The 26,323-nt window shown below is 47.7% G+C and overlaps 1 protein-coding gene and 1 long non-coding RNA gene across 2 annotated transcripts; one reads left to right on the top strand and one right to left on the bottom strand.

Annotated features, from left to right (window-relative positions):
- The first annotated feature begins 485 nt into the window (after nt 1–485).
- On the top strand, nt 486–5,715 carry LOC132659762 (uncharacterized). The gene is made up of 2 exons (XR_009600531.1): nt 486–2,143; nt 2,678–5,715. It is a non-coding gene; the product is annotated as an uncharacterized LOC132659762 (long non-coding RNA).
- On the bottom strand, nt 1,109–21,271 carry TSPAN33 (tetraspanin 33). Its single transcript, XM_027968795.2, has 8 exons — nt 20,924–21,271; nt 7,231–7,288; nt 6,436–6,563; nt 6,045–6,119; nt 4,533–4,628; nt 2,883–3,011; nt 2,322–2,483; nt 1,109–2,134 (listed from the first exon to the last, which is right to left on the bottom strand). Exons 1-8 carry the CDS (start codon nt 21,023–21,025, stop codon nt 2,033–2,035), a joined length of 852 nt encoding a protein of 283 aa, XP_027824596.1. The 5' UTR covers nt 21,026–21,271; the 3' UTR covers nt 1,109–2,032.
- Between the last annotated feature and the right edge of the window lie 5,052 nt (nt 21,272–26,323).

Here is a 26,323-nt window from a genome sequence, read left to right as displayed (position 1 = left end):
ATAAAATGCCTCTCTCTGGCTCTATCACAGCGTGCCTTTTTTTACTTTTCTCTCCAAGAATAAAAGGCCCTTACTTAAAAAAAAATTTTTTTTTTTATTTTTTCTTTCCGTTCTGTTACTAGCTGGAGCTAAACATTGGCTGGGGCCCCAGGCGGCGGCTGGAAAGGCGCCCTCCCAGGAGCAGAAGGCTGGCTTAGGGGAAACTGGGGGCGGGGAGACAGCTCGTGACGCTGCCCAGCGCGGGACGGCTTCTCCCATCTTTCCCAGCCAGGCCAAGGCCCTAGCATGAGACCCCCGACCGCAGAGCGTGGCGAGGAGACTTCGGGGACACTCACCGGGTAGTGGGGTCACGCAGCCCCACCCCTCAACCCTCCCGCGCAGCCCTACACTCTCCTAGAGGCCCGGGGGCGGAGGCGCCCGCCTAGCCGCCGCGGGGGCGGGGACCACCCACGGCGCCGCGCGGCCCCGCCCCGGCCCCGCCCCCCGACGCTCCAGCACGGCCTCCCTGCCGGCCTGGCTCGCAAGCTCCTCTCCGCGCGAGGAATCCCCACGCCCAGATGGAAGGTTGTTTTTTTTTTTTTTTTCCTGAGTTTTTCCTAAAGCCGGATGGGCCCAATGCCCAGCTCCTTCAGATAAAGATGGAAGAGAGGGCTAGAGGGTCTAGACTGGTAGTGAAGAGATGGCCTTCTTGCTCCTCATTCCCTCGCCCCTCCCTTCCCAGGGAGAGGGCTGGACTGGGATTTATCGATTTAACCCATCTGTAAAGTTTTGGGTAGCAAATTAATATATTTTCGTTCGGAAAGAAAAATTAACGTCGCGTTTGGGGATAAAATTACGCTGTTCCCATATCCGAATTGGGGATCTCTCCATCTAATTTAAACCGGAGAGGACGAAGTTGTGGGAGGGGGTAACGTATCTGCTGGAGGGAGGCGGGGTGGGTGATGGGACGGGCGAAGTACAGTAGCGTTTAGGAGACTGTCGCGTCCTCTCCTGGAGGGAGGCCTCCCTCTTCTACCCCCGCACCCCACCCCCTCTACGGCTGGGCCCTTCTACCGCGCCCCCGCAACTTCTAGTTGCCAGAATGGAAAATTCACAGAGTCCAGCCTAGTCCAGGTCAACAAACTTTTATTGCCATTTCTGGCTCCCCCAGCCCCAGCAAGATCCCTGCTTACACTGAGCTGGGCTGCAGAGGAATGGCGGTGGTGGGCGGGCGTTAACTTCTCTTTCTCTGCACACTGCCAATGTTTAGAAAGAAAATCCACTTACTGGGCAGGGCGGGCCATACAGGGTGGGATTCAAGGGCGCCTATGGCTCAGTCCCACCTCTGCTGGCTGCAGAATATAGACTATGGTTCCAAACATTTTTTAAGGGAAAGGAGAAGAGATGAATTTGGTTGCTGTTGTACCCCTTGCCCTTGCTGCCACGTTTCCATGGAAATGAGGGAGGGGCAGGATGTAGCTCACTCTGACTACCTGGGAGGGTGGCAGGACAGGCAGTTAGTAAACACATCGCCTTCCACTCCTACCCAATACAGACTGCTGTCCCCAGTCGACCCTCAGGCTCATTGCCTGCTCTGCCCCAGTCCCTTCTGGAGCTGGTATCATGCCAACTGGACTCCAGGCAGGGCTCGCTGGCAACAGTAAGAATCTGAGTATGTTGGTCAAGCTCAGTAGCAGGCCTAGTAGGGCCGTCAGTTGTCATGGCTTGGTGAAAAGCCCAGTGCCCCCACAACTCTGTGCAACTGCTGTTGCTCAAGCATCTGTCTCAGACAAAACAAAAACATAAACCCAAATGATTGAGGTTAGAATACAAAATAACTGCTGAGAGCTGGGATGAGGAGAGGAGGCACATCCTTCTCAGACTAGAGCCACCTGTGCACCCTGCCTTCTGCTGCCTGGAGTTTGCTTCCTCCCACTGGGCTGTGGCTTGCAGGGCTGGAATCCAATCTCCACTGGGTGCCGGCAGCTGTAACCACTGCTGTCGGTTGCTGAAGCTCGCCTGCTGCCCTACAGAGGAGGTGCAGGATGGATCTTCAGTACCACGGGTCAGCCCGGTGCTGCTGATTGTAGAGCTGTAGTTTGATCTGATCTTTGATCTGACTCACGAGGATCATGGACAGCAGGATTCCCACCAGCTGGAAAAGGTAAGAAGGAATTGAGGCCTCAGCCATGAGTGATGGCCTTGTTTTCTCTGACTCAATCTTCCCAGTGCAGTCAGCACCTGCCCTTCAACAATGTTAGTGCCTGAGTCCCAGGTGCCCTCCCCCAAACTAAAGGAGTCTTTACAGAATTGTGGAACCACAGTTTTACAGGGTAAGTTACCTGGGGGATGGCCAGGCCCAGTGCCACACCACCAAGTACGAAGAGGTTGCTATGTATCCAATTGACCAATCTGTCAATACAGCCGTTGGTGTAGATGACTTTACTAGCTTCCAGGTAGTCAAGGGCCTGCATACCTTGGCCACACATGGTGTTGATCACTGCCTGGGGAGAGAGTTCAAAAGCAAGTGGGACTCCCATTCCTAAAACTTTTTATTTGGGGTCCTAGCTGATGGGCCTCCCACCCTTCCTAAACTCCTAAATTGTTAGAGAATACATGTGGAGGATGCTAGGTTGGAAATTGCTAAATGCAGACTTCCCTTCCTCTGGTGGTCTGAGTTCAGTTCTCCTTGCTTTAGAGACCTGGGCCTTCTGGGCTGCCAAGTGGGCTACAGAAGTGAAAGATTGACAAAGCCATCAGACTGCAGTGAAGAAAAACATCTGACGGCTGTTCTGCAGAACTGACTGGCTGAGCTAGGGGATGGAGATTCCCAATGGCAGCTGCTCTAATCAGAAGGTAACTCAGATCACTGTGGGAGGAAATGAGGCGGGAGGTGTGCTCACCTGGTTGGGGGTAGGCAAGCAACAGGAGTAAGGCACAGAACAGCGCTCACGGCTGGGGTTGTCTTCTGAACAGTTGAAATACATGTTCAGGGACCAGTCCTTGTAGGAAATCCCTCCACAGCAGCTGAACTGCAACAGAGCCCATCACATGGGTTAAAAATCCCCCACCTCTTACACTGAGGTGACACAGGGAACTCTCAAAGCAACCAAAAATCTATGGCAAGCTTCTACTTGTAAGTTCAAGGTGTGTTTAAACACAGCCTTGAAACTTTGAACTCAAGCTTTTCAGTGACCTTCACCTGAAGAAGTTTTCTCTTCTTCATTTCTATTACTTTATAGGTTTTGTTATAACTTCTTGTGTATATATTTTGTTTTACACACTCAACTATAAGCTCCTTGAGGGCAGTTTCTGGTTTTGCACTCTTGCATAGTATTTGTTGTTTGGTTGCTAAGTTGTGTCTGACTCTTTGTGACCCCATGGACTGTAGCTCGCCAGGGTCCTCCATCCATGGGATTTTCCAGGCAAGAATACTAGAGTGGGTTGCCATTTCCTTCTTCAGGGGATCTTCCCGACCCGGTGATCGAACCCATGTCTCCTGCATTGGCAGGCAGATTCTTTACTACTGAGTCACCAGGGAAGCATAGAGCCTGGCAAAAGGGTATGTTCCCCAAATACTGGCTGAAATAATTAAAGGATCAGTGCTACAAACATTTGTCTTAATGTAGAGAAAGCACAGGAAGGGACTCTTCAATGCTGTGGGCCCATAATTACACCATGAAAGCAAATAGGATCCAAGTTAAGGGTGTTACACCAAGTGAAGGGGAACTCAGCACTGGTCTCAAAAGCACTTTTGTTTCAAAATATAACTTCTGACTCATAGCAGCATTATTCACAAGAGCCAAAATACAGAAGTAACCCAAAGTGTGCACCAAAAGACAAATGGATTAACAAAATGTGATATATACGTATGATGGAATATTATTCAGCCTTATAAAGGAAGGAAATTTTGGCACAACCCACAACATAGATGAATGCTGAAGACATGCTAAGTGAAACAAGCCAGTCACAAAAGGACAAACAGTATATTCATTGAGACAGAATTTCATAGAGACAGAAAATAGAACGGTGGTTTTTAGGAGGAGTGGGGAAATGTAGAGTTAGTGTCTAATGGGTATGGAGTTTCAGTTTGGGAAGAAAGTTTTGGAGATGGATAGTGATGATGGCTATAGGACAGTGTAAATGTACTTAGTGCTACAGATCTGTACACTTAAAATGGTAAATTTGATACTATGTATATTTTACCACAGTTTAAAAAATGTAACTTTCTAATTGGTGATATAAAAAAAATCTCCCAGTTTCCCCCAGGAGTAACCACTTATAATGGTTTCTTTTATATCCTTCCATATTCCTTTTGTAAATATGAATACATATTCTTTCCTCTTTTACACAATTGGTTGATTACTATATATACTGTTCTGTGCCAGTAAAAGTACTTTTAAAGATATGTGTAACCCTTTCCCAGAATCCATTACCTATGAGGTAATGAAAAAGCCCACAGACCTTGAGGGTGAGTTGTCTCTTGGGATAGGATTAACGTTTACCCATAGCTTCCCAGACCACTAGATGACCACCCCTCTCTCAACCCGTACCTCCTTCTGGCCAAAATCTATGAGGTTCTGAAGGTCCAAGTCATCTCGGTAGTGCACAATTGCATTATTGATAATCTCACTCACTTTGCCCCGCACCTGCCAGAAACATGAGGAGGGAATCAGAACACAGGACTAGCCCCTAACCTGCTCCCCTGCAGAAACAGCAATAGATGGTGCTCATCTTTCTTTATTTAAGTCAACCTTGAAGTCAGAACCAAGTCCTAGCTGGGAAGAGGGCCAGTTCCGAAGCCCATGCATCCCTGGGCTCCCTGGTACCTGAGGGCAAGAAAACTGCTGATCTGCTGTTGCCATATCTCAGAGCCGCATTTCAAGATAAGCCAATATTTATCCATTTCTGAGTACTATTACACAAAATACTTGACTGATGTAAAGCAGTGAAACTAGTTTGTGTGTGTGTTGAGGGGGTGGATTGTTTTTTAGTAGAAAAGGACTTACTGAGCTAAGACACTGACCTCTAGTGGACATAAGAGAATTGCATCTCTTTCAGTTCAGTTCAGTCGCTCAGTCATGTCCAACTCTTTGCCATCTCATGGACCACAGCACGCCACCCAACTCCCAGAGTTTACCCAAACTCATGTCCATTAAGTCGGTGATGCCATCCAACCATCTTATCCTTTGTCGTCCCCTTCTCCTCCTGCCCTCAATCTTTCCCAGCATCAGGATCGTTTCAAGTGAGTCAGATCTTTGCATCAGGTGGCCAAAGTATTGGAGTTTTAGCTTCAACATCAGTCCTTCCAATGAACACCCAGGACTGATCTCCTTTAGGATGGACTGGTTGGATCTCCTTGCAGTCCAAGGGACCCTCAAAAGTCTTCTCCAACGTTTTTGAGTACAGATCTTTTCTCTGTATCATTTTTAGGATTTTACTAAGTCAGAAGGACTAGGACACTCTGAATTGACTCAGTGGCTCTCAATTTCATAGTTTTTAAGCATGCTCTCTTCCTTCCTGCTTCATTACTTTTCTCAAAATTTCTTATCCATAGTCCTATACTCTGCCCCTGGCAATCATCTGCCCTTTTGGAAAGAAATTCTGGTTTTTAATTAAAAGGGCTGCCACTGAATGGCAGACCATTTCCAGATATGGTGAGAACTGTTCAAAGTCTTGTTTACTTCCCCCTTTTCTTACTTTTGTTTTTCCCAATAAATAATTTTAAAAATAAAAGGCTCTTCATGTTGTCCGTGACCCACTTGATAACTGAATTTTACTCAATCGTTTGCATTAAAGTTTGCAGACTATTTTAACTTTGGGTTCATAGAATTTATTTCCCTGTTGGCCTCTCAGACTGTCAGAGGAAAACACCTTACAATCTTGAAGTCCTCTTTAAATATGGTGACTTTAAAGTGCATTCATTTATCCCTAAGGACAATCTTTCAAAGGCTAATGCTCCTCAGGGGAAGGACCACTGTGGTTAATTAGGCTGAGCACAGGCAGGAACCTTCCCTTCCTCCCTCTGGTTCACATCTGAGTAGGCCTGTGACTCCCAGAGTTACCTTGTCTGAGAAGACGAAGCCCAGGACCCCAGCTGCCAGTTGTAGCAGGAACACGATGGTGAGACAGAGAGAGAACTGTGGGGGAGCAGGTGGCAAAAGGAGACAGTCTGTTACCGCGCTGGGCAGGGGTTTCCCAGGGCCACAGGGACACCTGGGGGCCACAGGCCACTTCTCCCAGACACCCCCCACCCCACAGTGTGGGGCAGCTGCCTCTGGGATGCTGTCCTGGGGGTGCTTGCCCTTGCTGGGTTACCTGGGCTGAGCTCTACAGGGAGGAGTGGCCAGCACAGACCAGGGGGCAGCAAGGGACAAAAGAAACTGAAAGGTTTCAGGAAGGAGAAGCACAGGGAGTGGCCCGGGCCTTCCCAGGGGGGTGCCCCTTACCACTCACCGTCTGCAGGAGGCAGATGTTCTCGCGGAGAGATCCGATGCAGCCGCAGAAGGTGAGCAGGAACATGAGGATGCCCACCACGATCAGCAGGATGGCCGGGTCCACAGCCAGGCAGGCCAGCGCCGCCTCTGGGGGAGGGGCCCTCAGTCTGAGCTGGTGCCCACTGAGCAGGGTGCCAGGGGTGGGGTGGGGTGCCCCCAGAACTGTCCTCCTGCCCTGGTGAGGGACTCTCCAATGTGGCTAGGAAAAGGTTACAGGGAGCAGTACTGCCCTCCCACGGGGAGAACACCAAGGGCCCAGAACAGTCTGTGGCCTTTAATTTGAGGAACTAACAAAGTAAGAGCCTTTATTCCCAGGCTTGAGAGAGGAGGAACCATTTTCGCTCCAGAAAAGAATTAGAATGGCATTAGGCTTGCTGGCTTTTGCATATTCTGTTTCCTGGAGACTTCTTCGTGTAGAGGAATAGGAATGGAGGTTGAGTTTCTCCTAAACAGAGTGAAGGGAGGGCTGAAGCCTCTGGGTAGTCTTTGCACCCAGAAGCCTACCTTCTTCCCTAGATACGCCCTAAGCCTAAAATGCAGGCAGATCTCAGAAGATTCGCAGGAGCTCAGGGAAATCCAGAACTGGCTTGGGTGGCCAGGCGGAGTAAGCCGCCAGGATTTGGCTAGAGGGTGGCGGCCTCCTATAGCTCCACAGCTTCTGTGAGGAGGAGGGCTGAAGGGCCAGGGCTGAAAGAGGCAGAGGAGAAAGGGGCAGGCAAGAGTCAGGGGGAGATGGACAGGAACTGTAGCTCACCTGCGTGCTTCATCAGCCGAGCGTAGACACCCACAGCCACCATCACCATGGAAATCACCTGTGGAGACAGGGAAGGAGCCACACACTGAGGTTTTGGAAATCGGGGAGCCCTGAGAGTTGTGAGTAACCTTGGAGGAGAGGAGGAGGATGACGACTCTTCCTGGACCAGGAATGAGCATCTTCCCCACCCCCCCTCCTCCTAGTGATACTGTTGATAGAATCCAGCAGGGCATTACCTCCATGAAAAGCCTGTATCAGGATGATCACATTTAATTCTTACAACACAGTTATCTGGTGAGGCAGCTATTCTCCCCATCTTACAGATGAGGAAGTTAAGGCAATGCAAGGTTAATACAGAAGAGCAGTTAGGAACATGGGCTTCAGAGTGAGGAGGATCTGAGCCCATGCTGGACAACCCTCTGAACTTCAGTCTCCATATCTGGGAGTCTGTTTGTTTTCGTGGTCGTCGCTCTTTCGGCTGTGTCGGGTCTTCGTTCCCGTGTAGCTGCAGTGAGCAGAGGCTGCTCTTTGTTGCGGTGCGTGGGCTCCTCACTGCAGTGGCTGCTCTGCTGCACAGCACAGGCTCTAGGCTCACAGGCTCAGTAGTTGCGGCTCTCAGACTCTAGAGCGAGGGCTAAGTAGCTGTGGCACAGAGGCTTAGCTGCCCTGAAGCATGTGGAATCTTCCTGGACCAGGGATCAAACCCATCTCCTCTGCATTAGCAGGTGGATTCTTAACCACTGGACCAGCAGGGAAGTCCCTGAGGATGGGCATTTAAAACAACTATATCTAATAAGATTACTGTGAAGATGAAATAAAAGAATGCATGGAAAGCATTTAACAAGATGCCTAGTAATAAATATTATCTATCATTACTAATTGGGGCTTCTCAGGTGGCTCAGTGGTAAAGAATCTGCCTGCCAAGCAGGAGATGTGAGGGTTTGATCCTTGTGCTGGGAAGATCCCTTGGAGAAAGAAATGGCAACCCACTCCAGTATTCTTGCCTAGGAAATTCCATGGACAGAGGAGCCTCATGGGCTGCAGTCCATGGGGTCACAAAAGAGTCAGACACGACTTAGCGACTAACAACAAATCATTACTAATGATTAACTTGCCTGGGGTCACATAGAAACTGTGAAGTTCTGAATTTGAATCCAACTACTTCAAAGAGAAGGTCTTCAAGCTGAAGCAGGCCTGAGTAGAATCTCCCAGGTCTCTAACTCTCTTGCGGGTCAACGTGGTGTCAAATGTAAAAATGAAAGTGCAAACCAGAGTGGAAGAATGCTTGCACATGAATGCCTTGGTGTAAAATAGCAGAACTACCTTACAAAGGAAACTTTATAACGTCTGATTCCAGGGTGTGGAAACAGAGAAGTTTAGACCTTTCAAACTTCCTGGCTTCTCTCTGAGAAAACAAACCCATCAAAGACCACCAGGGCTCCCTAAAGGGGCTTTCCCTGTGCCCTTGCCGCAGGCCTCCAGGAGTGCAGGGTGACCCCGTGTGCGCACCCTTCCTTTATGCCCAGTTCCCAGGCTGGTGCTAAGCAGCAGCTGGCTGTCACCATGGCAATAGCTGGGGCCACACTCTGGCTGGAGGGAGTTCTCAGCAGGAACTTGACCAGTTCAGTGGGGAAGGACAGGGCTGGCTGGACTCCACTGTCCTGCAAGACAGAGACCAGCTGGGAAGAAACATCTTGGGGCTTTGGTGGGAGAAGGGAATTGAGCCCCTGTAGCAGGACAACAGGTCAGACTAGTCCCTCAGTAGAGAGAGATTTTCTTTAGTGAACTCTACCAGCTGGCGCATTCAGCAGGAAATGGGAAAACCTTGTCTAAAACCATGTCTTTTAAGACCCTTCTCCTTGGTCCCCAATCGTCTGACATCACCTCTGCCTCGGGGCCCCATGCGTTATGTGCTGGCCCTCACACTCTGTGTCCAGGAGCGAGGGAGCTGCTTGCAGAGAGCTGTGGGAGGGTCTGGAGGTGCCAGCTGGCTTCTTATCCCACAGCACAGCCAGGCTCAGGGAGCACGGGGCAGTGGGTGGGAGGTGAGGAAAACCCACAACAGAGATCCCGATCATCCCGCAGACCCAGAGACACAAGCCCTTTGCCAGAGCGATCAGGCATCTCTGTCTGCCCTTTAAAACTCACCACAGCCAATTCTGGTTCTGAACATCACTTTACTGAGTCATTTAAAAATATGTATCTGCTCTTTATTTAAACAGGCTCCTTACTGTTTTTTCACATGTTAGATTTTCACTGGGGTGTATAACTTTTCACAGAGACAGTCTCTGATTAAATCCCTGCACAGCTAAAACAAGAAAGGCAAAGTAAAGAGATGCCATGTGTCCCAGGGTAAGTAATTCCATGGGTGGGCTTTTAATTATAGCAGCTATTCTGTCTCTATCTGCGGTAGGTAGAACAGTGTCCCCCCCAAGAGATGTCCTGTCGTAATTCCCAAAACCCGTGAAAATGTTACCTTACACGGCTGTGCAAATGTGATTCACTTAAGGACCTTACGATGGGGGGATTATCCCAGTGAGCCCAATATAATCACAAGGAACCTTATAAAAAGGAGGCAAGAGGGTCAGAGTAGAGGAGGAGATGTGTATGAGAACAGAAGCAGGGGCTGAAGTGTGTGCCATAAGCCAAGGACCATGAATAGCCTCTAAAAGCTGGAGAAGGCAAGGAACTAGATTCTTCCTTAAAGCCTCCAGAGGGAATCATGCTTCTCTGACATCTTGATTTCAGCTCAATGAGACCTGTTTTGGACTTCTGACCTCCAGAACTATAAGAAAACTAATTGTGTTATATTAAACCATTCAGTTTGTGGCAATTTGTTAACAACAGTAATAGGAAACAAATACACTCTCCAAATCCAATTCATCAGCTGTTATGTAGGAGACACTCAGGACTGCAAAGATGAGCAAGATGCGGTCCTTGCCCTTAAGGAGACGTATCTGGGAGGGGGCAAGAGCATCTATAGCCTGCTGTTGCTGCTAAGTTGCTTCAGTTGTGTCTGATTCTGTGTGACACCATAGATGGCAGCCCACCAGGCTCCCCCATCCCTGGGATTCTCCAGGCAAGAACACTGGAGTGGGTTGCCATTTCCTTCTCCAATGCATGAAAGTGAAAAGTGAAAGTGAAGTCGCTCAGTCGTGTCCAACTCTTAGCGACCCCATGGACTACAGCCTTCCAGGCTCCTCCGTCCATGGATTTTCCAGGCAAGAGTACTGGAGTGGGGTGCCATTGCCTTCTCCATCTATAACCTAAGGCAGTGCTTTTTGATGTTGGCTGCCATTAGAATGGGGGGGGGGGCGTGGAGGAGAACTTCAAAATTCCTGATGCCTAGGCTACACCCCAAACCAAGTATGTCAGAATCTCTGGCATTGGAACCCAGGTCACAGTGTTCCTGAATGCATTCCATGTGATTCCAACACGCAGCCAAGTTCGAGAACCACCAGCCTCAAGCACACTCAGCCAGGGATCTAGGGCAGCAGATGCTGGTTATGTGAAAAAGAAAGTTAAGACATTAATATGAGCATGAATATTTAATGTCATTAATGATCCTGCTTGCTTGGAAGCTCACTAGCTACCTCTGAAATTCTGCATTTCTGTCATTGATCTGCCCGTTTATCCTGGAGTCACAGCTTGCTCTTTCACACTTCTATTCCTGATCACATCTCCCACCTTGAATTCCTCAGAGCTGCTGCCATTCCAAAGTGAGTACTGCTGTTATTAGCTTAGCATTTGAGAGCTGAATAGAAACTTAGGAATGAGCCCGGCCACTCCCTTTTTTATGTTTGTTTTAATAGATGAGGCCAAAAGAGCAAAGTGGTATTTGACCAAGTGCACATGGGTGCAGTGGCAACATCTGGACTAAACCTCATTTCCAGTCTCAGTTGGGTACCGTCTACACCATATCAGTCTTTGCTGCAGAATCCTTGTGACATCCCACAATATCACCAGTGACCTCCTTTCATGATGAGAATGGAGATAAAGACACTTCTCTTCCTAGAATAGCTTTTCATATTCTGGCTAGAATGAAGCCTCACTGGAAACTTTCAAACGCTAGACACAGTTTTTAAAATAGCTGAGTCCAGCCAAGGGCATGTTCCTGAAGAGTTGTCCATCAAATTATATAAAATAATTTGCCCGCACCAGTACCTTTATCCTTATGTAAGGTGAGTAATCACCTTATAATGAAAATAGCCATCCGCTGGGCTCCTTGGAGAAATGGCTGATCCTAGGACTGGGGCAGGAAATAGGTAAGTCTGGAGCACCTTGTGGTGCCAGAAGGTAAGGAAACGCTCAAAAATAAAAAACAAAACCCCACATTGGTGTGGCCGTGCCAAAGAGATATCAAAATAAAAGAGTATGGAATTGTTACCCCAAATGTAAATATCCGTGAGTCTATACTGATATAAATGACTTAATAAATGGGAGAGAAAAGACAAATCTCTCACACAGAATTCCAAATATTTTATGGAGGTACTGCAGCATCTGGAGAAGGTCATGGCAACCCACTCCAGTATCCTTGCCTGGGAAATCCCATGGACAGAGGAGCCTGGCGAGCTGCAGTCCATGGGGTCACACCATTTCGGATATGACTGAGCGACTATCACTCACTGCAGTGTCAGGGAGGTGGAACACCTTCCAAGTGTGGGCTGCACACAGTAACTTCTTTCCGAAGAGAACAGACTGCCAAAGGGTGGGGAAAAGACTAACTTTACAGTGGAGAAGCCTGGCTCCCTCAGCCGGGTGATCGAGGTCAACATCAGCACAGGTCAGTGATGTATGAGATTATGTGAAATGGCACTTCCCTTCCATGGTCTTCCTTCCCCAAACCCATAACCCCAGTATAATTATAAGAAAACATCAGGCAAGTTCCAGTAGAGGGACAAGATGATCAGTACTCCTCCAAACTGTCAAAGGCTTCAAAAACAAGGAAATTCTGAGACACTGCCACAGCCAACAAAAACCTAAGGAGACATAACAGCTAAATGAAATTTGGTATCCTGGATGGGATCCTGGAACACAAAAGGGCATTAAGTAAAAACTAAAGGAAGCTGAATAAAGCAGGGAACTTAATGGAATGAATGTTTCGGGTTGGCTGGAAAGTTCATTCCAGATTTTTCCTGTGCCTGCTCAGCTGTGTCTGATTCTTTGAGACCAACCCCATGGACTGTAGCTGACCAGGTTCCTCTGTCCATGGAATTTTCTAGGGAAGAACACTGGAATGGGTTGTCATTTCCTTCTCCGGGAGATCTTCCTGACCCAGGGATCGAACCTGTGTCTCTTGAGTCTCCTGTGTTGGCAGGCAGATTCTTTACCACTGGGCCCCCTGAGAAGCAGCATCATACTCACATAAGATGTTAATAAACAAGAGACACTGGATGTGGGGTACATGGGAACTCTCTGTACCATCTTCTCAAAGTTCCTGTAAAACTAACAGTTCTAAAAAATGAAATCCATTAAAAAAAAAAGTCACCCTCAATTTGTTAGTTGTGTAAATCCACACTTTGTAATATCATATTTTCTTAAACTGGGATTCACTTGCCTACAGTTTCACAACCTTTAACCAGGGTGTTTTCTCCTTACACCAAAAAAATGGCAGAACTTAAAAATGTCCAGGTGACAGGACACTGAGAAGCTACAGTGCTCTCTTGGTATACCATATGCAATCTTGACGTAGTAGATTCTTTTTCAAGCTTTAATATGGTACTACTGCTATCTAATTTATATTCATATTTAACTTTGCCCAATTATCCCAATAATGTCCTTTATAACTGCTTCCCCCCCCCTCCCGTTTTCCTGATTCAGCTTCCAGTCAACGACCATGTATTTAGTGATCCATGCATCAAGTCTCCTTTAGCTTGGAACAGTTTCACAGCTTTTTTTTCTTTTCTTTGTATTTGGTTTCTCAAAACACTGACTTTTAAAAAATTGTGGTAAAGTACATATACCACAAAATTAACCATTTTAAAGAGTGCAGTTCAGTGGCCATAAGTACATTCATATTGCTCGGCAACCATCACCATTATCAGGCTCCAGGACAGTTTCTTCACCCCAAATGCAACTCCTGTACCCATTAAATGGTCACTCCCCACTCCCTCCACTCCTCCAACCCTTGGCAACCACAGACCTGCTGTGTCTATGGTTTTGCCTGTTCTGCACATTTTCTATAAATGGAATCATATGATATGTGGCCCTTGGTGTCAGTCTTCTAATGTTTCCAAGGTTCGTCAGTGTTGTAGCATGTATCAGGACTTCATTACCTTTTAAGGCCGAGTAATGTCCCACTGTATGGATAGAACCCAATTGGTTTTTCCATTCATCTGCTGATGGACATGTGGGTTATTTCCACCTTTTGGCTACTGTGAATAGTGTTGCCATGAATATCCATGTACAAGTTTTTGTTTGAGTACCTCCTGTCTGCTGTTCTCTTGGGTATAGACCCTGGAGTGGAATTGCCAGGTCGTAGGCTGCAGTCCATGGGGTCGCACAGAGTTGGACACGACTGAGCGACTTCACTTTCACTTTTCACTTTCATGCATTGGAGAAGGAAATGGCAGCTCACTCCAGTGTTCTTGCCTGGAGAATCCCAGGGATGGGGGAGCCTGGTGGGCTGCTGTCTATGGGGTCGCACAGAGTTGGACACGACTGAAGTGACTTAGCAGCAGCAGCAGCAGCAGCAGCAGGGTAATTCTATGTTTAATTTTTTGAGGTGCTACCAAACTTTTTCCATAGTAGCTGCACCATTTCACATTCCCACCAGCAATGTACGGGATTCCAATTTCTCCACATCATTGCCAATACATGTTCTGATATTTTTCCTTATGATACTGACTTTTTTTTTTTTGGGTAAGTCCAGGCCAGTGGTTTGGCTTAACATTTGGATGTTGGATTGTTTCTCCCCAATCTGATCCAGATGATGTATTTTTGACAGGAGTATTAACATAGATAATGTGTCCTTCTCAGTATGTCACGAGAGGAAATGACATACTAATTTCTATCCTAGAAATAAGGAACAATTTTACTAACATGATTTGATTGTTAGCCACATGTCTCAGCATCTCATAAAATAGTATGGCAATACTCTAAATAGTTTCCTAGTTTTCCAGAAGGCTTGCTGCTAACGTGTCCTCTTCCCTGTGTCCTTGATGGCAGATAAGCAGCTGTGGTCTTGGAGAGAAGATGGGAGATAACAGAAAACAGAGAAAGTCACTCCATTATTTGACCTTTTTTTCCCCCTGTAAATCAGGAAAAGACAGTCATGCACTGATGTTTGTGAGGAAAACCCTTATTCCAGCCCCTGGCACACTAATTCACAGCCATCAGCACCAAGTGGGAAGGGCCCCCAGGTAAGGTCCTGGACAAGAGATCTACTGGCTCGAATGTCCCTAATTACAGGCAGATTAGCTCTTGAGTCTGCTTCCATTGGATTAAAGCCAATGCAATGTGAAAAGCTCTGAGAAGTGGACCTGGGGAAGGTCCTCAGACAACAGTGGAATCTCTGTTCCTATGATATATAGGAAACATCTCTGTAAACTATAAAATATAATGATACCATTAATCATCATCACCTTCTGGCTAACAGCAGGAATGTGAGCAGGGGCATCTGAGGCTGAAGGAAGTCAGGTTTAAGGTTGGCCCTGGCCTAGACTGAGTCCCCACACACCAGTCAATTGTCAGGAGAAGCACTCATCCTAGCTCTCCAAGTCCTTCCCCAACAGGTGACCTTGACGAGCCAATTCTAACAACGATGGTAATAGCTACCTTTTTTCGAGGGCTAAAGGGCCAGGTACTGGACTAACCACTGTATACATACACGCTATGACCACAAGACCAAGAGAGTGGTAGGATCTCCAGTTTATAGAACTGATGTTGGGAGAATTTACTCGGTTAGTGAGTCGCTAAAGTGGGACTGGAAGGTATGTCCATATGGCTCCAGAGCCTCGTGACCTCGGTCACATAGCTGCCTCCTGCTCTGCCTCACAGCAGCTCCAGGGCGTGTGTGTTCACTTCAGGGCCTCGTGTGAGGTGGGAAGGAGCTGCCTGCCGTTGTCTTGGGTGAGCAGCTGGTAATCTCCAAACGGCGGGGCTCAGGCCGGGGAAGTAAAATAGCATCACGAGGGCCCTGCAGGACCCAGAGGGAAGTCCTGGAGCTGCGCCTGAAAGGGGCCAATGGGGCATCACCACTAGGGCCCACCAGCCCCCAAGAGGAAGCCTGGCCTGTCCACCTTCCACGTTCTAAAGTCCAATCTAGGGGCTTCCCTGGTGGTCCAATGCTTAAGACTTTGCCTTCTAATGCAAGGGGCGTGGGTTCAATCCCTGGTCAGGGAGCTAAGATCCCACATGTCTCATGGCCAAAAAACCAAAACATAAAACAGAAATCAGAATGTAACAAATTCAGTAAAGACTTTTATTAGTAAAAAATGGTCCACATAAAATCTTGAAAAAAAATTTTTCTAATTAAAATAAAAAGCCTAGTCTGCATGAACTGGGTGGATCTGTTTCACCTGTTCTTTGGAATGAATCTTTCCCTCTCTTTTCTTGATGGTGGCAGTGGGAGACAGTTGGGAGTAGAGTGATTCCCTGCATGGGGCTCAAACCACTGTCCCCTCCACCCCCTGCCAGAAGGATGTTGGGAGGGAGGGGTCTGCACCTCCCGCTTCTCAGTCCTTTCTGTCCTTATTTCTGGATAAAGTAAAAAAAAATCATAGCCTGCGAGCCCTAAAGCAGGGCCCCCTCTCTCACTACCTGGGATCTGCACACACCAGTCCTTCAGCAGCCATCCTGGCACCACTGTTCTGGGATTTCTAAGGTGGCAACTCTCCATATGGGACTGACTGTTGGCTCTCTCCCGCTGGATAGGATGGAACTGTCCAGCTGGAGTGGAGTCCCTAGGGCTCTTCCCTCGGATGGAGTGCAGTCCACAGAGCTCTTTCCTCTCCAACGTCTGGGCCAACCTTTAGCTCCTTTTAGGCCATGGCTGGTTTTGGTTCTCCAAGGTTATAAATGAGAAAGGGAAGTTCACAAGGGCTCATAGTGAACTGGGCTCATAGGGTATAAACCCTCAGACTCACAGCCTGGAGTCGCCAGCCTGACATACAGCTTGCTATCGCAACTCTAAGAGATGCTTCTCTTTTATCCTTTTTAAAAGCTGCTTGAAGTCTATGATTTTCTACTTGGTACAAGGCAAACAGAGCTATTTAGGGAGTTAAGAAGGCATGTGTGTGACCTGACAACAAAGAGCATGGTTCTGTCTTCATTCTTGGTGGTGGTGGTGGTGTTTTATAAAAAATAATGTGATAATTCATTTATTGCAGCCTGCCTCGTCTATAGGGAAAGGAGGGGAAAAATCGGGGAGGAAATGGGCTCTATCTCCTAACATGTTTAGGTGGGGGGTGTGTGTGTGTGTGTGTGTGCACGCACCAGGCACTCAGGAGGGGGTGGGGTGGGGTGTGTGTGTGTGTGCATGCGTGCATGCCTGCACTTGCATGGTGGTAAAGGTGGGGGTGGCGTGGGCAGGAAGGGACCCGGGCACTCAGGAGGGGCTTTTGCCAGGCTCAACGCCCCATCATTTCCTCGTGGCTTCCGAGCCAGACTACAACAGATAGTGCTGAAGGTGGTTTGGTCGGGGTGGGGGGGGGGTGTATTCTGAATCCCCTGGGGATTCCAGTACAGTGGAAGTAGGCGGGAAAGTGAAATTCTTGAAGGAGATATCTCATCAGAACCCTGGATCAGCCCAGGGAAGACCTGGATGGGTCCATGTGTGCTGTGGGCAGTATCAGGCATGGCCCTGAGGGAGACGATGGAGGCCATGGCTGCCATTTTTTCTGACCTGGCTTGAGGGAAGGGTGCCAGGCCCACTGCAGAAGAGAACACAGGCTGCAACCCCAATTAAGAATTAAGGATGCTTGAGGACTTAAGGTTGTGTTTCATCCTGACAGACTAGTGTCCATAAGAAGGGAGGAAGGGCATCCTGATTCCACCCTGTAGGCTCTGACCCCTTGTTCACCACTCAATAAACATTCAATAAGTACCCACTCTCTGCCAAACGCAGCTGGGTGCTGAGAATCCAGAAGTAAATAAGAGAGTCTCTACCCTCAGGAGCCTAGAGGGGGAGACATAAAGAAATGCATAATTGGGGCAGAGGTGAAAAAAAAAAAAGATGTGACGATCAAAACGTGCACAAGGTGAGTCCTGAGGCATCGCCTCTAAGGAAGGCTCCGCTGAGACACAGGGGCAGGAGAGCTGAGCTTCTAGGCTTTGCCTGACTCAAAAGTTACGCCAACTGCTGCCCTGGGTGGGAAAAGGATCAGCAAGGAGGGAGATGGTTGCTGTGGGCAGCACTGAAAATGCTCCTGCCAACATATGCCCAAGCTGACAAAGCGTGGTGTATCAGCCCACTGTCTTCCCTTTGCACAGACAGACAGAAGGTTGTATTCAGTCATGTCCAACTCTTTGTGACCCTATGGACTGTAGCCCACCAGGCTCCTCTGTCCATGGGATTCTCCAGGCAAGAATACTGGTGTGGATTGCCATTTCCTTCTCCAGGGGATCTTCCTGACCCAGGGATCAAACCCAGGTCTCCTATATTGCAAGAAGTCTCCTGCACCGCAGGCAGATTCTTTACCAAATGAGCCACTAGAAAAGCCCTCATTCCCTCTGCACAGAGCTGTCTAATACAAGCAGGTAAGGAAAGTCAGCTACTTCTTTTTTTTAAGTCAGCTATTTCTTAACAGAAAGACTAAACTATAACTTCTGTGATCCTGGGGCAATTCTCCAAGCCACGGAATCCTAACAATCAGTAACCCAGCTGCACAATTCTAGGAAGAAAACCAGAACTCCTAGGCAAAAGAGGAATTGAGATTTGAAGCATGAACAGAAGGAACAGGTCCTGGTCCCATAGGAGCCAGGAGCTTTCTGATTCAGACTCCAAATACCCCAAGGGTCAGGGCTCCTAGAGAAGTAGCACGGATAACCACGGCCACCACGGTCACCACTGCATGTGAGTCCAGATGATGCCTTCCCAGTGTGCCCCAGGCACAGATGCAAACACCATCCATCCACACCTCCCCAGCACCTGGCCAGAACATAAGCTCTGCCTGGAATAGGAGTTGGCTGACAATCCCAACCATAGGTGCCTCCTGAGTAGGAAAGGGGAGCTTGATTGGGATAGTGGAGAAACCTAAAAAAAGAAATCACCATAATCAGTCCCTAAAGGGGGATGGGAAGAAAAATGACCCCTGATCTGGGGAAACAGCTCTTCATCTCCAGGTGACCATAAGTGGGATTAACTCTATGAGTCCAGACCTGGGGGAGAAGTGGCATTCAGTAACACCAAAAAAATACTGTCCCCTGGGAAGGTCGATGTCCCAAGGGTCCCAGGACACAAGAAAGATGCATCCTTAGAGCTAGCCCCAGGTCTAGAAGAAAGAAAACAGTCCCCAGAGTGACACACTCCTCTTTAAATAGTTCACAGAGGCAGAAAAAAATTTCTCCTTTAGAGGAGAAAGCTTAAGGACAGAGACACACATATATTGGCTTGGGGTCACACAGTAAGTTGGTGCCAGAAAGATATTGGGCCTCTTGTCCTTCAGTGTGCTATTTCTAGTGCCTCTGACTTTTTATGAGTCTCAAGTAGGGCCAAGAAGGGGTGCTTCTCTAATTTGGGATGGTGCCAGCTTTGTTAGCCAGGTCCTCTGACCTTGAATGAAGCATTGGAACCATGAAAAACGGGTCTATGGAGCCAAACTCTCTCCCTTGCTGTGACCTCTCAAAGTCACTTATCTGGTAAAAGGGGTAGAGTGGGGGAAGTCCAGGAAAATGACCGTGAAGGCAAGTGTAACAGATGCACCCAGCTGTTGCCTCTAGGGTGCACAGATAAGGGTGAAGCGCCAAAGGCTTCAACGGAGTTGCATGCAAAGTCATGACTGACAGAGGAAGTTAGAACAAGGACCTGAGTTCCCTGGGATGCTAGTGCTGGCTCTAAAGATGGCATGTCATTAGCCTGGCACACTCAGTGGGCATGTAAGAGGGTTCTCTGGAATTTGCCTTTAGGTGTGGGGCTTCCCCTTAGGACATCCCCCAGCCTGACAGAGTGGTGGTGAGATTTTCTTCCCTGGCCACCAGCTGAAACTGGCATTGACTAGTTAACTACTAATACTGCTAACACCCCAGCGACAGCAGCAACCAAGGACTTCCCCTGTGATTCAGTAGAGAAATCACCAGGTCAAGCCCACTAACCCCCTTTTTGACATAGGATAAAAGAACATCGCTATGGTTTGGCTTTCTTATATATAAAATGCAGAGTTCTAGACAAGATGTCTTCTAGGGTTTTTTTTTTCCAGTTGCCGAACTGAAAATTTGTTAGGAGTTCAAACTTCATTTTTCCTAGTACAATGGCTGAGAGTGAGCCGTCATCACCACCCTCTGGGATTTCTCTCATTTTTCCCAACAGGCTGGCACTTATGTACTTTGTGTCTGTTCACACCATGGCCCCCGAGAAACCTTTCCAGCAACTGGCTTAGCTGCCTAGTCTGCTCCTTCTCCTAGGAAACATAGACTCCGCCCTCCTGCAAGTCTGAACTTCAGGTCTCAAGCAGAGGTGGGCAAGTTTAATGGACTCCTAGAGCAGCAGCAGCTCTGGTGTTGGTGCTGGAAGAGAAACTGGGGAATGTGAGGGGGCTGGGGATGGATCTGCCCATGTTCTCAAACCCAGAGAGGCTCAGGGGCTCTCGAGACATGAAACAGGATTGAGCTAGCATTTCATGATCTGGCCCAGCTGCATTCTCAGCTCCAACAGAGAATTTCCAGCATCCTTGATCATGCTGGGTTTGATTTTTATGGAGGAGGAGACTGAGGCCCACAGAGGTGAACATATTGCCCAGGTTACTCAAGTCAACAGTTGAAGGCAGACTGGGGGTAGGAATCGAGGCAGCCCCAGTCCGACATTTTCTACTTTCTCAGCTCCAATCAGAAGATTCTGAAAGGACCCCTGGACTTCTCCCCCCGTCCAACCTGGGGTCTATTTAAAGAAGCGAAATAATATCAAACTCCAGGGGATGGAGCCTGGTCCTGAGAAAGGTGGGCAAAGTTTGGGAGAGTTCTGGGAAAAACATCCACACCTGGAGGCCATTCCGGTCTTTTCTCAGCCTTTGGAGGGAGGGGAGAAGGGAGGGCGGCAGAGGCCTGCAAAAAAAGGAAGAGACGAAAGGCCCTGAACCCATTCTCTCTGAGGGAAGGGAGAGGAAAGGTCTAGGTTCCCCACTTCTTTTTTTCTTTGCCAGCAGGGCCTCCCAGCCCCCAGGCCTGAAAAATCCCCCAATCGTGAATGTATTAAGGGTCTGCTTGGGCCAACAGGAAAACCCGCTCCTCCCGCTCAAACCCACCTTTTTAGCCTGACACAGACCCTCATCCGAAGCCGAGAGAATACCCATAAAGCTTTACCGAATCCCTTGCATTCCCTCCACCCCAACATCCTCGGCAGTCAAGGAGCCACTGGGGTGTCCCTGCCTAGGATAAATTACCCCAAAGTGCGATTTTTCCAGAAAACTAGACAGTGCCGCTCACCACGTTCGCCTTGAACCGGGCATCCGGGAACGACCCCTCCTCAGCGCTGGCAGCCCACTCAACCCTCCAGGGAGTGCCCTGCAGCCCAGGTGCCCCTATAACCCCCAAGACTCACCCAGAAGAGCATGTTGAAGAAGAAGAGCAGGTATTTCACCAGCGGGCTGACGAAGGAGAAGTCCTCCCCATAGGCGGCCGGCGCCCCGGGTCTCCGGGCCATGGTCCAGCCGCCGCTGCCCCCGGGGGCCTATCTCCTCACGGCGGCCGGCCCACCTGCGCGCTCCGCGCCGGGAGGCATGAGCTGCACCACCGCCGGAGCCTAAGCGGCGGGGGAACTGCGCCGCGGCGGGAGGTGCCCGCGCCGTGCGTCCGGGAGAAGCGCGGGCAGGGGAACGGCGCCGCCACTGGAGCCGCCGGGAGTCGCGGGAGCTGCCGCTGGCAGCATGAGCGGCGGAGACTCCGCTGCGGCCGGAGGACCAGCCTGGCCCGCCGGGCTCCCAGGAAACCGGGCCCGCCCTCGACCGCCCATTGGCTCGTCTGCCCAAGCCTGACTTCTCATTGGTCGATCTCTGATGTCACTAAGTATCCAACCATCCCTCTTTTCCGAGAGGCGGGGGAGACACCTGTTCAGTGAGGGACAACTTGTTAAAGGGTCAGCCGTTCCGCCTCCTCCCCGGAGAAGAAAAGCATCCAGGCTACAGCTACTCAAGGGAAAAAAAGATGAGAAGGAACGCACACTGCCATCACACACCCACGTCCTCTACCCAGTTGCTGTGCATATATGCAAACACATACGTTAAAATCAACAAGTACATACACCATATGTTAAGCAATGCGTTGAAAGCCGTGGGAATACAAGAGAACAGAAGAAATCCACCCCTCACCCCGGGCTAGGGGGCTGATGACAGTAAAATCAGAGAGACAAAACTAACCTGCACAAGACAATTAAGACTATTTAAGAGGAACTGCTATCCTGTTTAATAACTATATACTTCGAATGCTTATTTCAAAAAACAATATAATCCAATAGTGAAATTTGGAAATATCACCAACAATCCTGCCATCCTAATTCATTACTCTTTCAATTCTCATCTCACTATTTAACTCTAGGTCCTCAAGAGGACATAGTTTTTAACACACTGATCTCACACACATACCAATGCAGTGCAGGTGACAGACACTGGGCTCGATACCTAACACACACGTGAATGCTGTCGACTGAACATCTGAATCGATTCTCTCCCCAAATTCATATGCTGAAATCCTAACCCCTACGATTATAGTGTTAGGAAATGGAGACTTTGGGAGGTGCTTAGGTCGTAGGAATGGAGCCTTTCAGTTCACTTCAGTTCAGTCGCTCAGTCGTGCCCGACTCTTTGCAACCCCATGAATTGCAGCACACCAGGCCTCCCTGTTCATCAACAACTCCCGGAGTTCACTCAGACTCATGCCATCTAGCCATCTTATCCTCTGTTGTCCCCTTCTCCTCCTGCCCCCAATCCCTCCCAGCATCAGAGTCTTTTCCAATGAGTCAGCTCTTCACATGAGGTGGCCAAAGTATTGGAGTTTCAGCTTTAGCACCAGTCCTTCAAAAGAACACCCAAGATTGATCTCCTTTAGAATGGACTGGTTGTATCTCCTTGCAGTCCAAAGGACTCTCAACAGTCTTCTCCAGCACCACAGTCCAAGAGAATCAATTCTTCGGTGCTCAGCTTTCTTCACAGTCCAGCTCTCACATCCATATATGACCACTGGAAAAACAATAGCCTTGACTAGACGGACCTTTGTTGGCAAAGTAATGTCTCTGCTTTTTAATAGCTATCTAGATTGGTCATAACTTTCCTTCCAAGGAGAAAGCATCCTTTAATTTCATGGCTGCAATCACCATCTGCAGTGATTTTGGAGCCCCCAAAATAAAGTCTGACACTGTTTCCACTGTTTCCCCATCTATTTTCCATGAAGTGATGGGACCAGATGCCATGATCTTCATTTTCTGAATGTTGAGCTTTAAGCCAACTTTTTTGCTCTCCTCTTTCACTTTCATCAAGAGGCTTTTTAGCTCCTCTTCACTTTCTGCCATAAGGATGATGTTATCTGCATATCTGAGGTTATTGATATTTCTCCCAGCAATCTTGATTCCAGCTTGTACTTCCTCCAGCCCAGCGTTTCTCATGATGTACTCTGCATAGAAATTAAATAAGCAGGGTGACAATATAAAGCCTTGACATCCTCCTTTTCTTATTTAGAACCAGTCTGTTGTTCCATGTCCAGTTCTAACTGTTGCTTTCTGATCTGCATACAGGTTTCTCAAGAGGCAGGTCAGGTGGTCTGGTATTCCCATCTCTTTCAAAATTCTCCACAGTTTATTGTGATCCACACATTCAAAGGCTTTGGCATAATCAATAAAGCAGAAATAGCTGTTTTTCTGGAACTCTTTTGCTTTTCCATGATCCAGCGGATGTTGGCAATTTGATCTCTGTTTCCTCTGCCTTTTCTAAAACCAGCTTGAACTTCTGGAAGTTCATGGTTCACATATTGCTGAAGCCTGGCTTGGAGAATTTTGAGCATTACTTTACTAGCATGTGAGATAAGTGCAATTGTACGATAGTTTGAGCATTCTTTTGCATTGCCTTTCTTTGGAATTGGAATGAAAACTGACCTTTTCCAGTCCTGTGGCCACTGCTGAGTTCTCCAAATTTGCTGGCATATTGAGTGCAGCACTTTCACAGCATCATCTTCCAGGATTTGAAACAGCTCAACTGGAATTCCATCACCTCCACTAGCTTTGTTCGTAGTGATGCTTTCTAAGGCCCACTTGACTTCACATTCCAAGATGTCTGGCTCTAGGTGAGTGATCACACCATCGTGATTATCTTGGTCATGAAGATCTTTTTTGTACAGCTCTTCTGTGTATTTTTGCCACCTGTTCTTAATATCTTCTGCTTCTGTTAGGTCCATACCATTTCTGTCCTTTATCAAGCCCATCTTTGCATGAAATGTTCCCTTGGTATCTCTAATTTTCTTTAAGAGATCTCTAGTCTTTCCCATTCTGTTGTTTTCTTCTGTTCTTTGCACTGATCGCTGTGGAAGGCTTTGTTATCTCTTTTTGCTATTCTTTGGAACTCTGCATTCAGATGCTTTTATCTTTCCTTTTCTCCTTTGCTTTTCGCCTCTCTTCTTTTCACAGCTATTTGTAAGGCCTCCCCAGACAGCCATTTTGCTTTTTTGTATGAATGGCATACGTATCCTTGTAAAAAAGACCCCAGAGAGCTCCCTCACCCTGCCTGCCCTGTGAGAACACAGTGAAAAGATAGCTGCCTATGAACTAGAAAGTGAGAACTCACCAAACATTGAACTGAGGGTGCCTTGGTTTTTGACTTCTCAGCTTTCAGAACTTTGAGAAATACATTTCTGTTGTTAGCTACTCAGTTTATGGCATTTATGTTATAGCAGCCCAAATAGACTAAAACAATGACTTCAACCTTGTTATCTGTATGAGTTGGGCAAACTATGCTTAATCTCTTTGAGCCTCATTTTCTTTAGTGTTAAATGGGGAGAGTGCTGGCCTAACAACATTGATGTGAGGATTAAATGAGATAACGCATGCAAGTCACTTAGCACAAATTGGCACATAGAAGGGTTCACTGAATGCAGTATTTTGTTTGAGCAGAGTTCAGAATCCAGTCAGGAAGTATGATAGCTACACAAATTTGGTAAAGAGTTAGTAAAGATATCATGGCAAGTGAAATTAGAGGAGGATAAGATTTAGGGCTTTCCTGGTGGCTTAAACGATAAAGAATCCACATGCAATGCAGGAGACCTGGGTTCAGTTCCTGGGTTGGGAAGATTCCCTGGAGGAGGGCATGGCAACCACTCCAGTATTCTTGACTGGAAAATTCCATGGACAGAGGAGGCTGGTGGGCTTCAGTCCATGGGTAGCAAAGAGTAGGACACAACTGAGTGACTGACACACACAACACAAAATTTAGAAGAGCAGAGATGAGGGGGAAAGGATAATCCAGGTGAATAAAAGGTGAATCAGAGCCTGGAGCGCTCAAGCACTGTGTGTTTAGTGAAAAATAAGCCGACTGGTTGGCTGGAGCATAGAGTATGCTGAATATAGCAGTGTAAGGTTACACTGACCAATGCTAATTGATGCTGAACTGAGTTAAAATCTTAGAAATACTTGAACATCAGATTGGGGAGTTAGTGTTTAATTGATTTAGGAATAAGAGTTTGGAAGAAGGAAATAACGTAAGACCTGCTTTTTTTCCCCTTTCAGTTAGAATGGGAAAGAGACTGAAGAGAGGAATGTTTGCTAGAAGATCACTGTTAATAGTCCAGATAATCAGAAACGTGGGGCTTTCCTGGTGGCTCAGACAGTAAAGAATCCATCTGCAATGCAGGAGACTCAAGTTTGATCCCTGGGTCGGGAAGATCCCCTGGAGAAGGGAATGGCTACCCACTCCAGTATCCTTGCCTGGAGAATTCTACGGGCAGAGGAGCCTGGTGGGCTACAGTTTATGGGGTCACAAAAAGTCAGAGATGACTGAGCAACTAACACACACACACACACACAATCAGAAACTAGGATCTGATTTAGGGGTAATGTACTGAACTGATGGGAAAGGATAGAAGTGAAGCCACAGGGAAAAGAGAATCTCTTTGGTGGGGGTATAGGGATGATAGGAGAATCAGGGCTGGGAGTCAAAGAAGTGAGCCAAGGCCAGGTTACTGAGAGACTGGCCATTAACAGGTTAAGGTGACCACTTGAAAGTCAGTTTCAGTATGAAGGGGGTGGTGTGGTTGGAAGCCATTTTATAAGATGTTAAAGATTAAATGAGTAAGTGAAGGGTGGATACCCATTTTCAGATGTTAGCTGGGTGAAGGCTGGGAAAAAGACCAAGCTGCTGAATGTTTCTATTAGATGATCACCCAGAGATCAGTTTTAGTACAGACTGGGCAAGTAGCCTAATTTATTTTAGCCAGAAGAAAATGAATAATGGGGGACAGAATTAATAAAATAAATTTTTAGACAGATCATGGAGTGCCTTGAAGTTGTTTACAGTCTACTGTGTAGAGTGCTTGAGAATTCTAGTGAGTCCCAGATGTGAATAACCCATCAGCCCATAATGCCTATAGGACAGTGGCTGTGTTTCCCTGACACATAGCAGAACGTTCCTTGTGGGATGCTCAGAATGTATTCATTGTTCAAAACATGGCTTTATTGAAGGACTTTTGATTGGATACTAACATGCTAAAATCTCCTTTGGGAAGTCTTAGAAACTAGGTTGAGAATAAGAATAAGAATTTAAAGAGGGCTAGATGAGTGAGTTGGAGGAATTGAAGAAAGCTTTATAAAGAAGCTTAGGGCTTGGCTAAGACAGAGGGAGAAACAGCATAAGCAAAGATGTGGAGTCGGGAATGAGTTGATACCAGGATGACTACTAAGGAGGTTGTAGTTTGGGGTGCTTTAAGAAATGAGATTCCAAAAGATAGGGTCAGGAATGGTTTAGGG

Source organism: Ovis aries, chromosome 4 (assembly GCF_016772045.2).
Source record: "Ovis aries strain OAR_USU_Benz2616 breed Rambouillet chromosome 4, ARS-UI_Ramb_v3.0, whole genome shotgun sequence".
NCBI classification, from domain to species: domain Eukaryota; kingdom Metazoa; phylum Chordata; class Mammalia; order Artiodactyla; family Bovidae; genus Ovis; species Ovis aries.
This window is presented reverse-complemented; position numbering and strand designations above follow the sequence as displayed.

Bases quoted from the DNA above. Each gene is read 5' to 3' on its own strand.
- TSPAN33 (XM_027968795.2), bottom strand. From the start codon at position 21,025: ATGGCCCGGAGACCCGGGGCGCCGGCCGCCTATGGGGAGGACTTCTCC. The intron at 7,289-20,923 runs GTGAGTCTTGGG...CTGTCTCCACAG, and splicing joins TCTTCAACATGCTCTTCTGG to GTGATTTCCATGGTGATGGT. The intron at 4,629-6,044 runs GTAACTCTGGGA...TGTTTCTGGCAG, and splicing joins GCTTCGTCTTCTCAGACAAG to GTGCGGGGCAAAGTGAGTGA.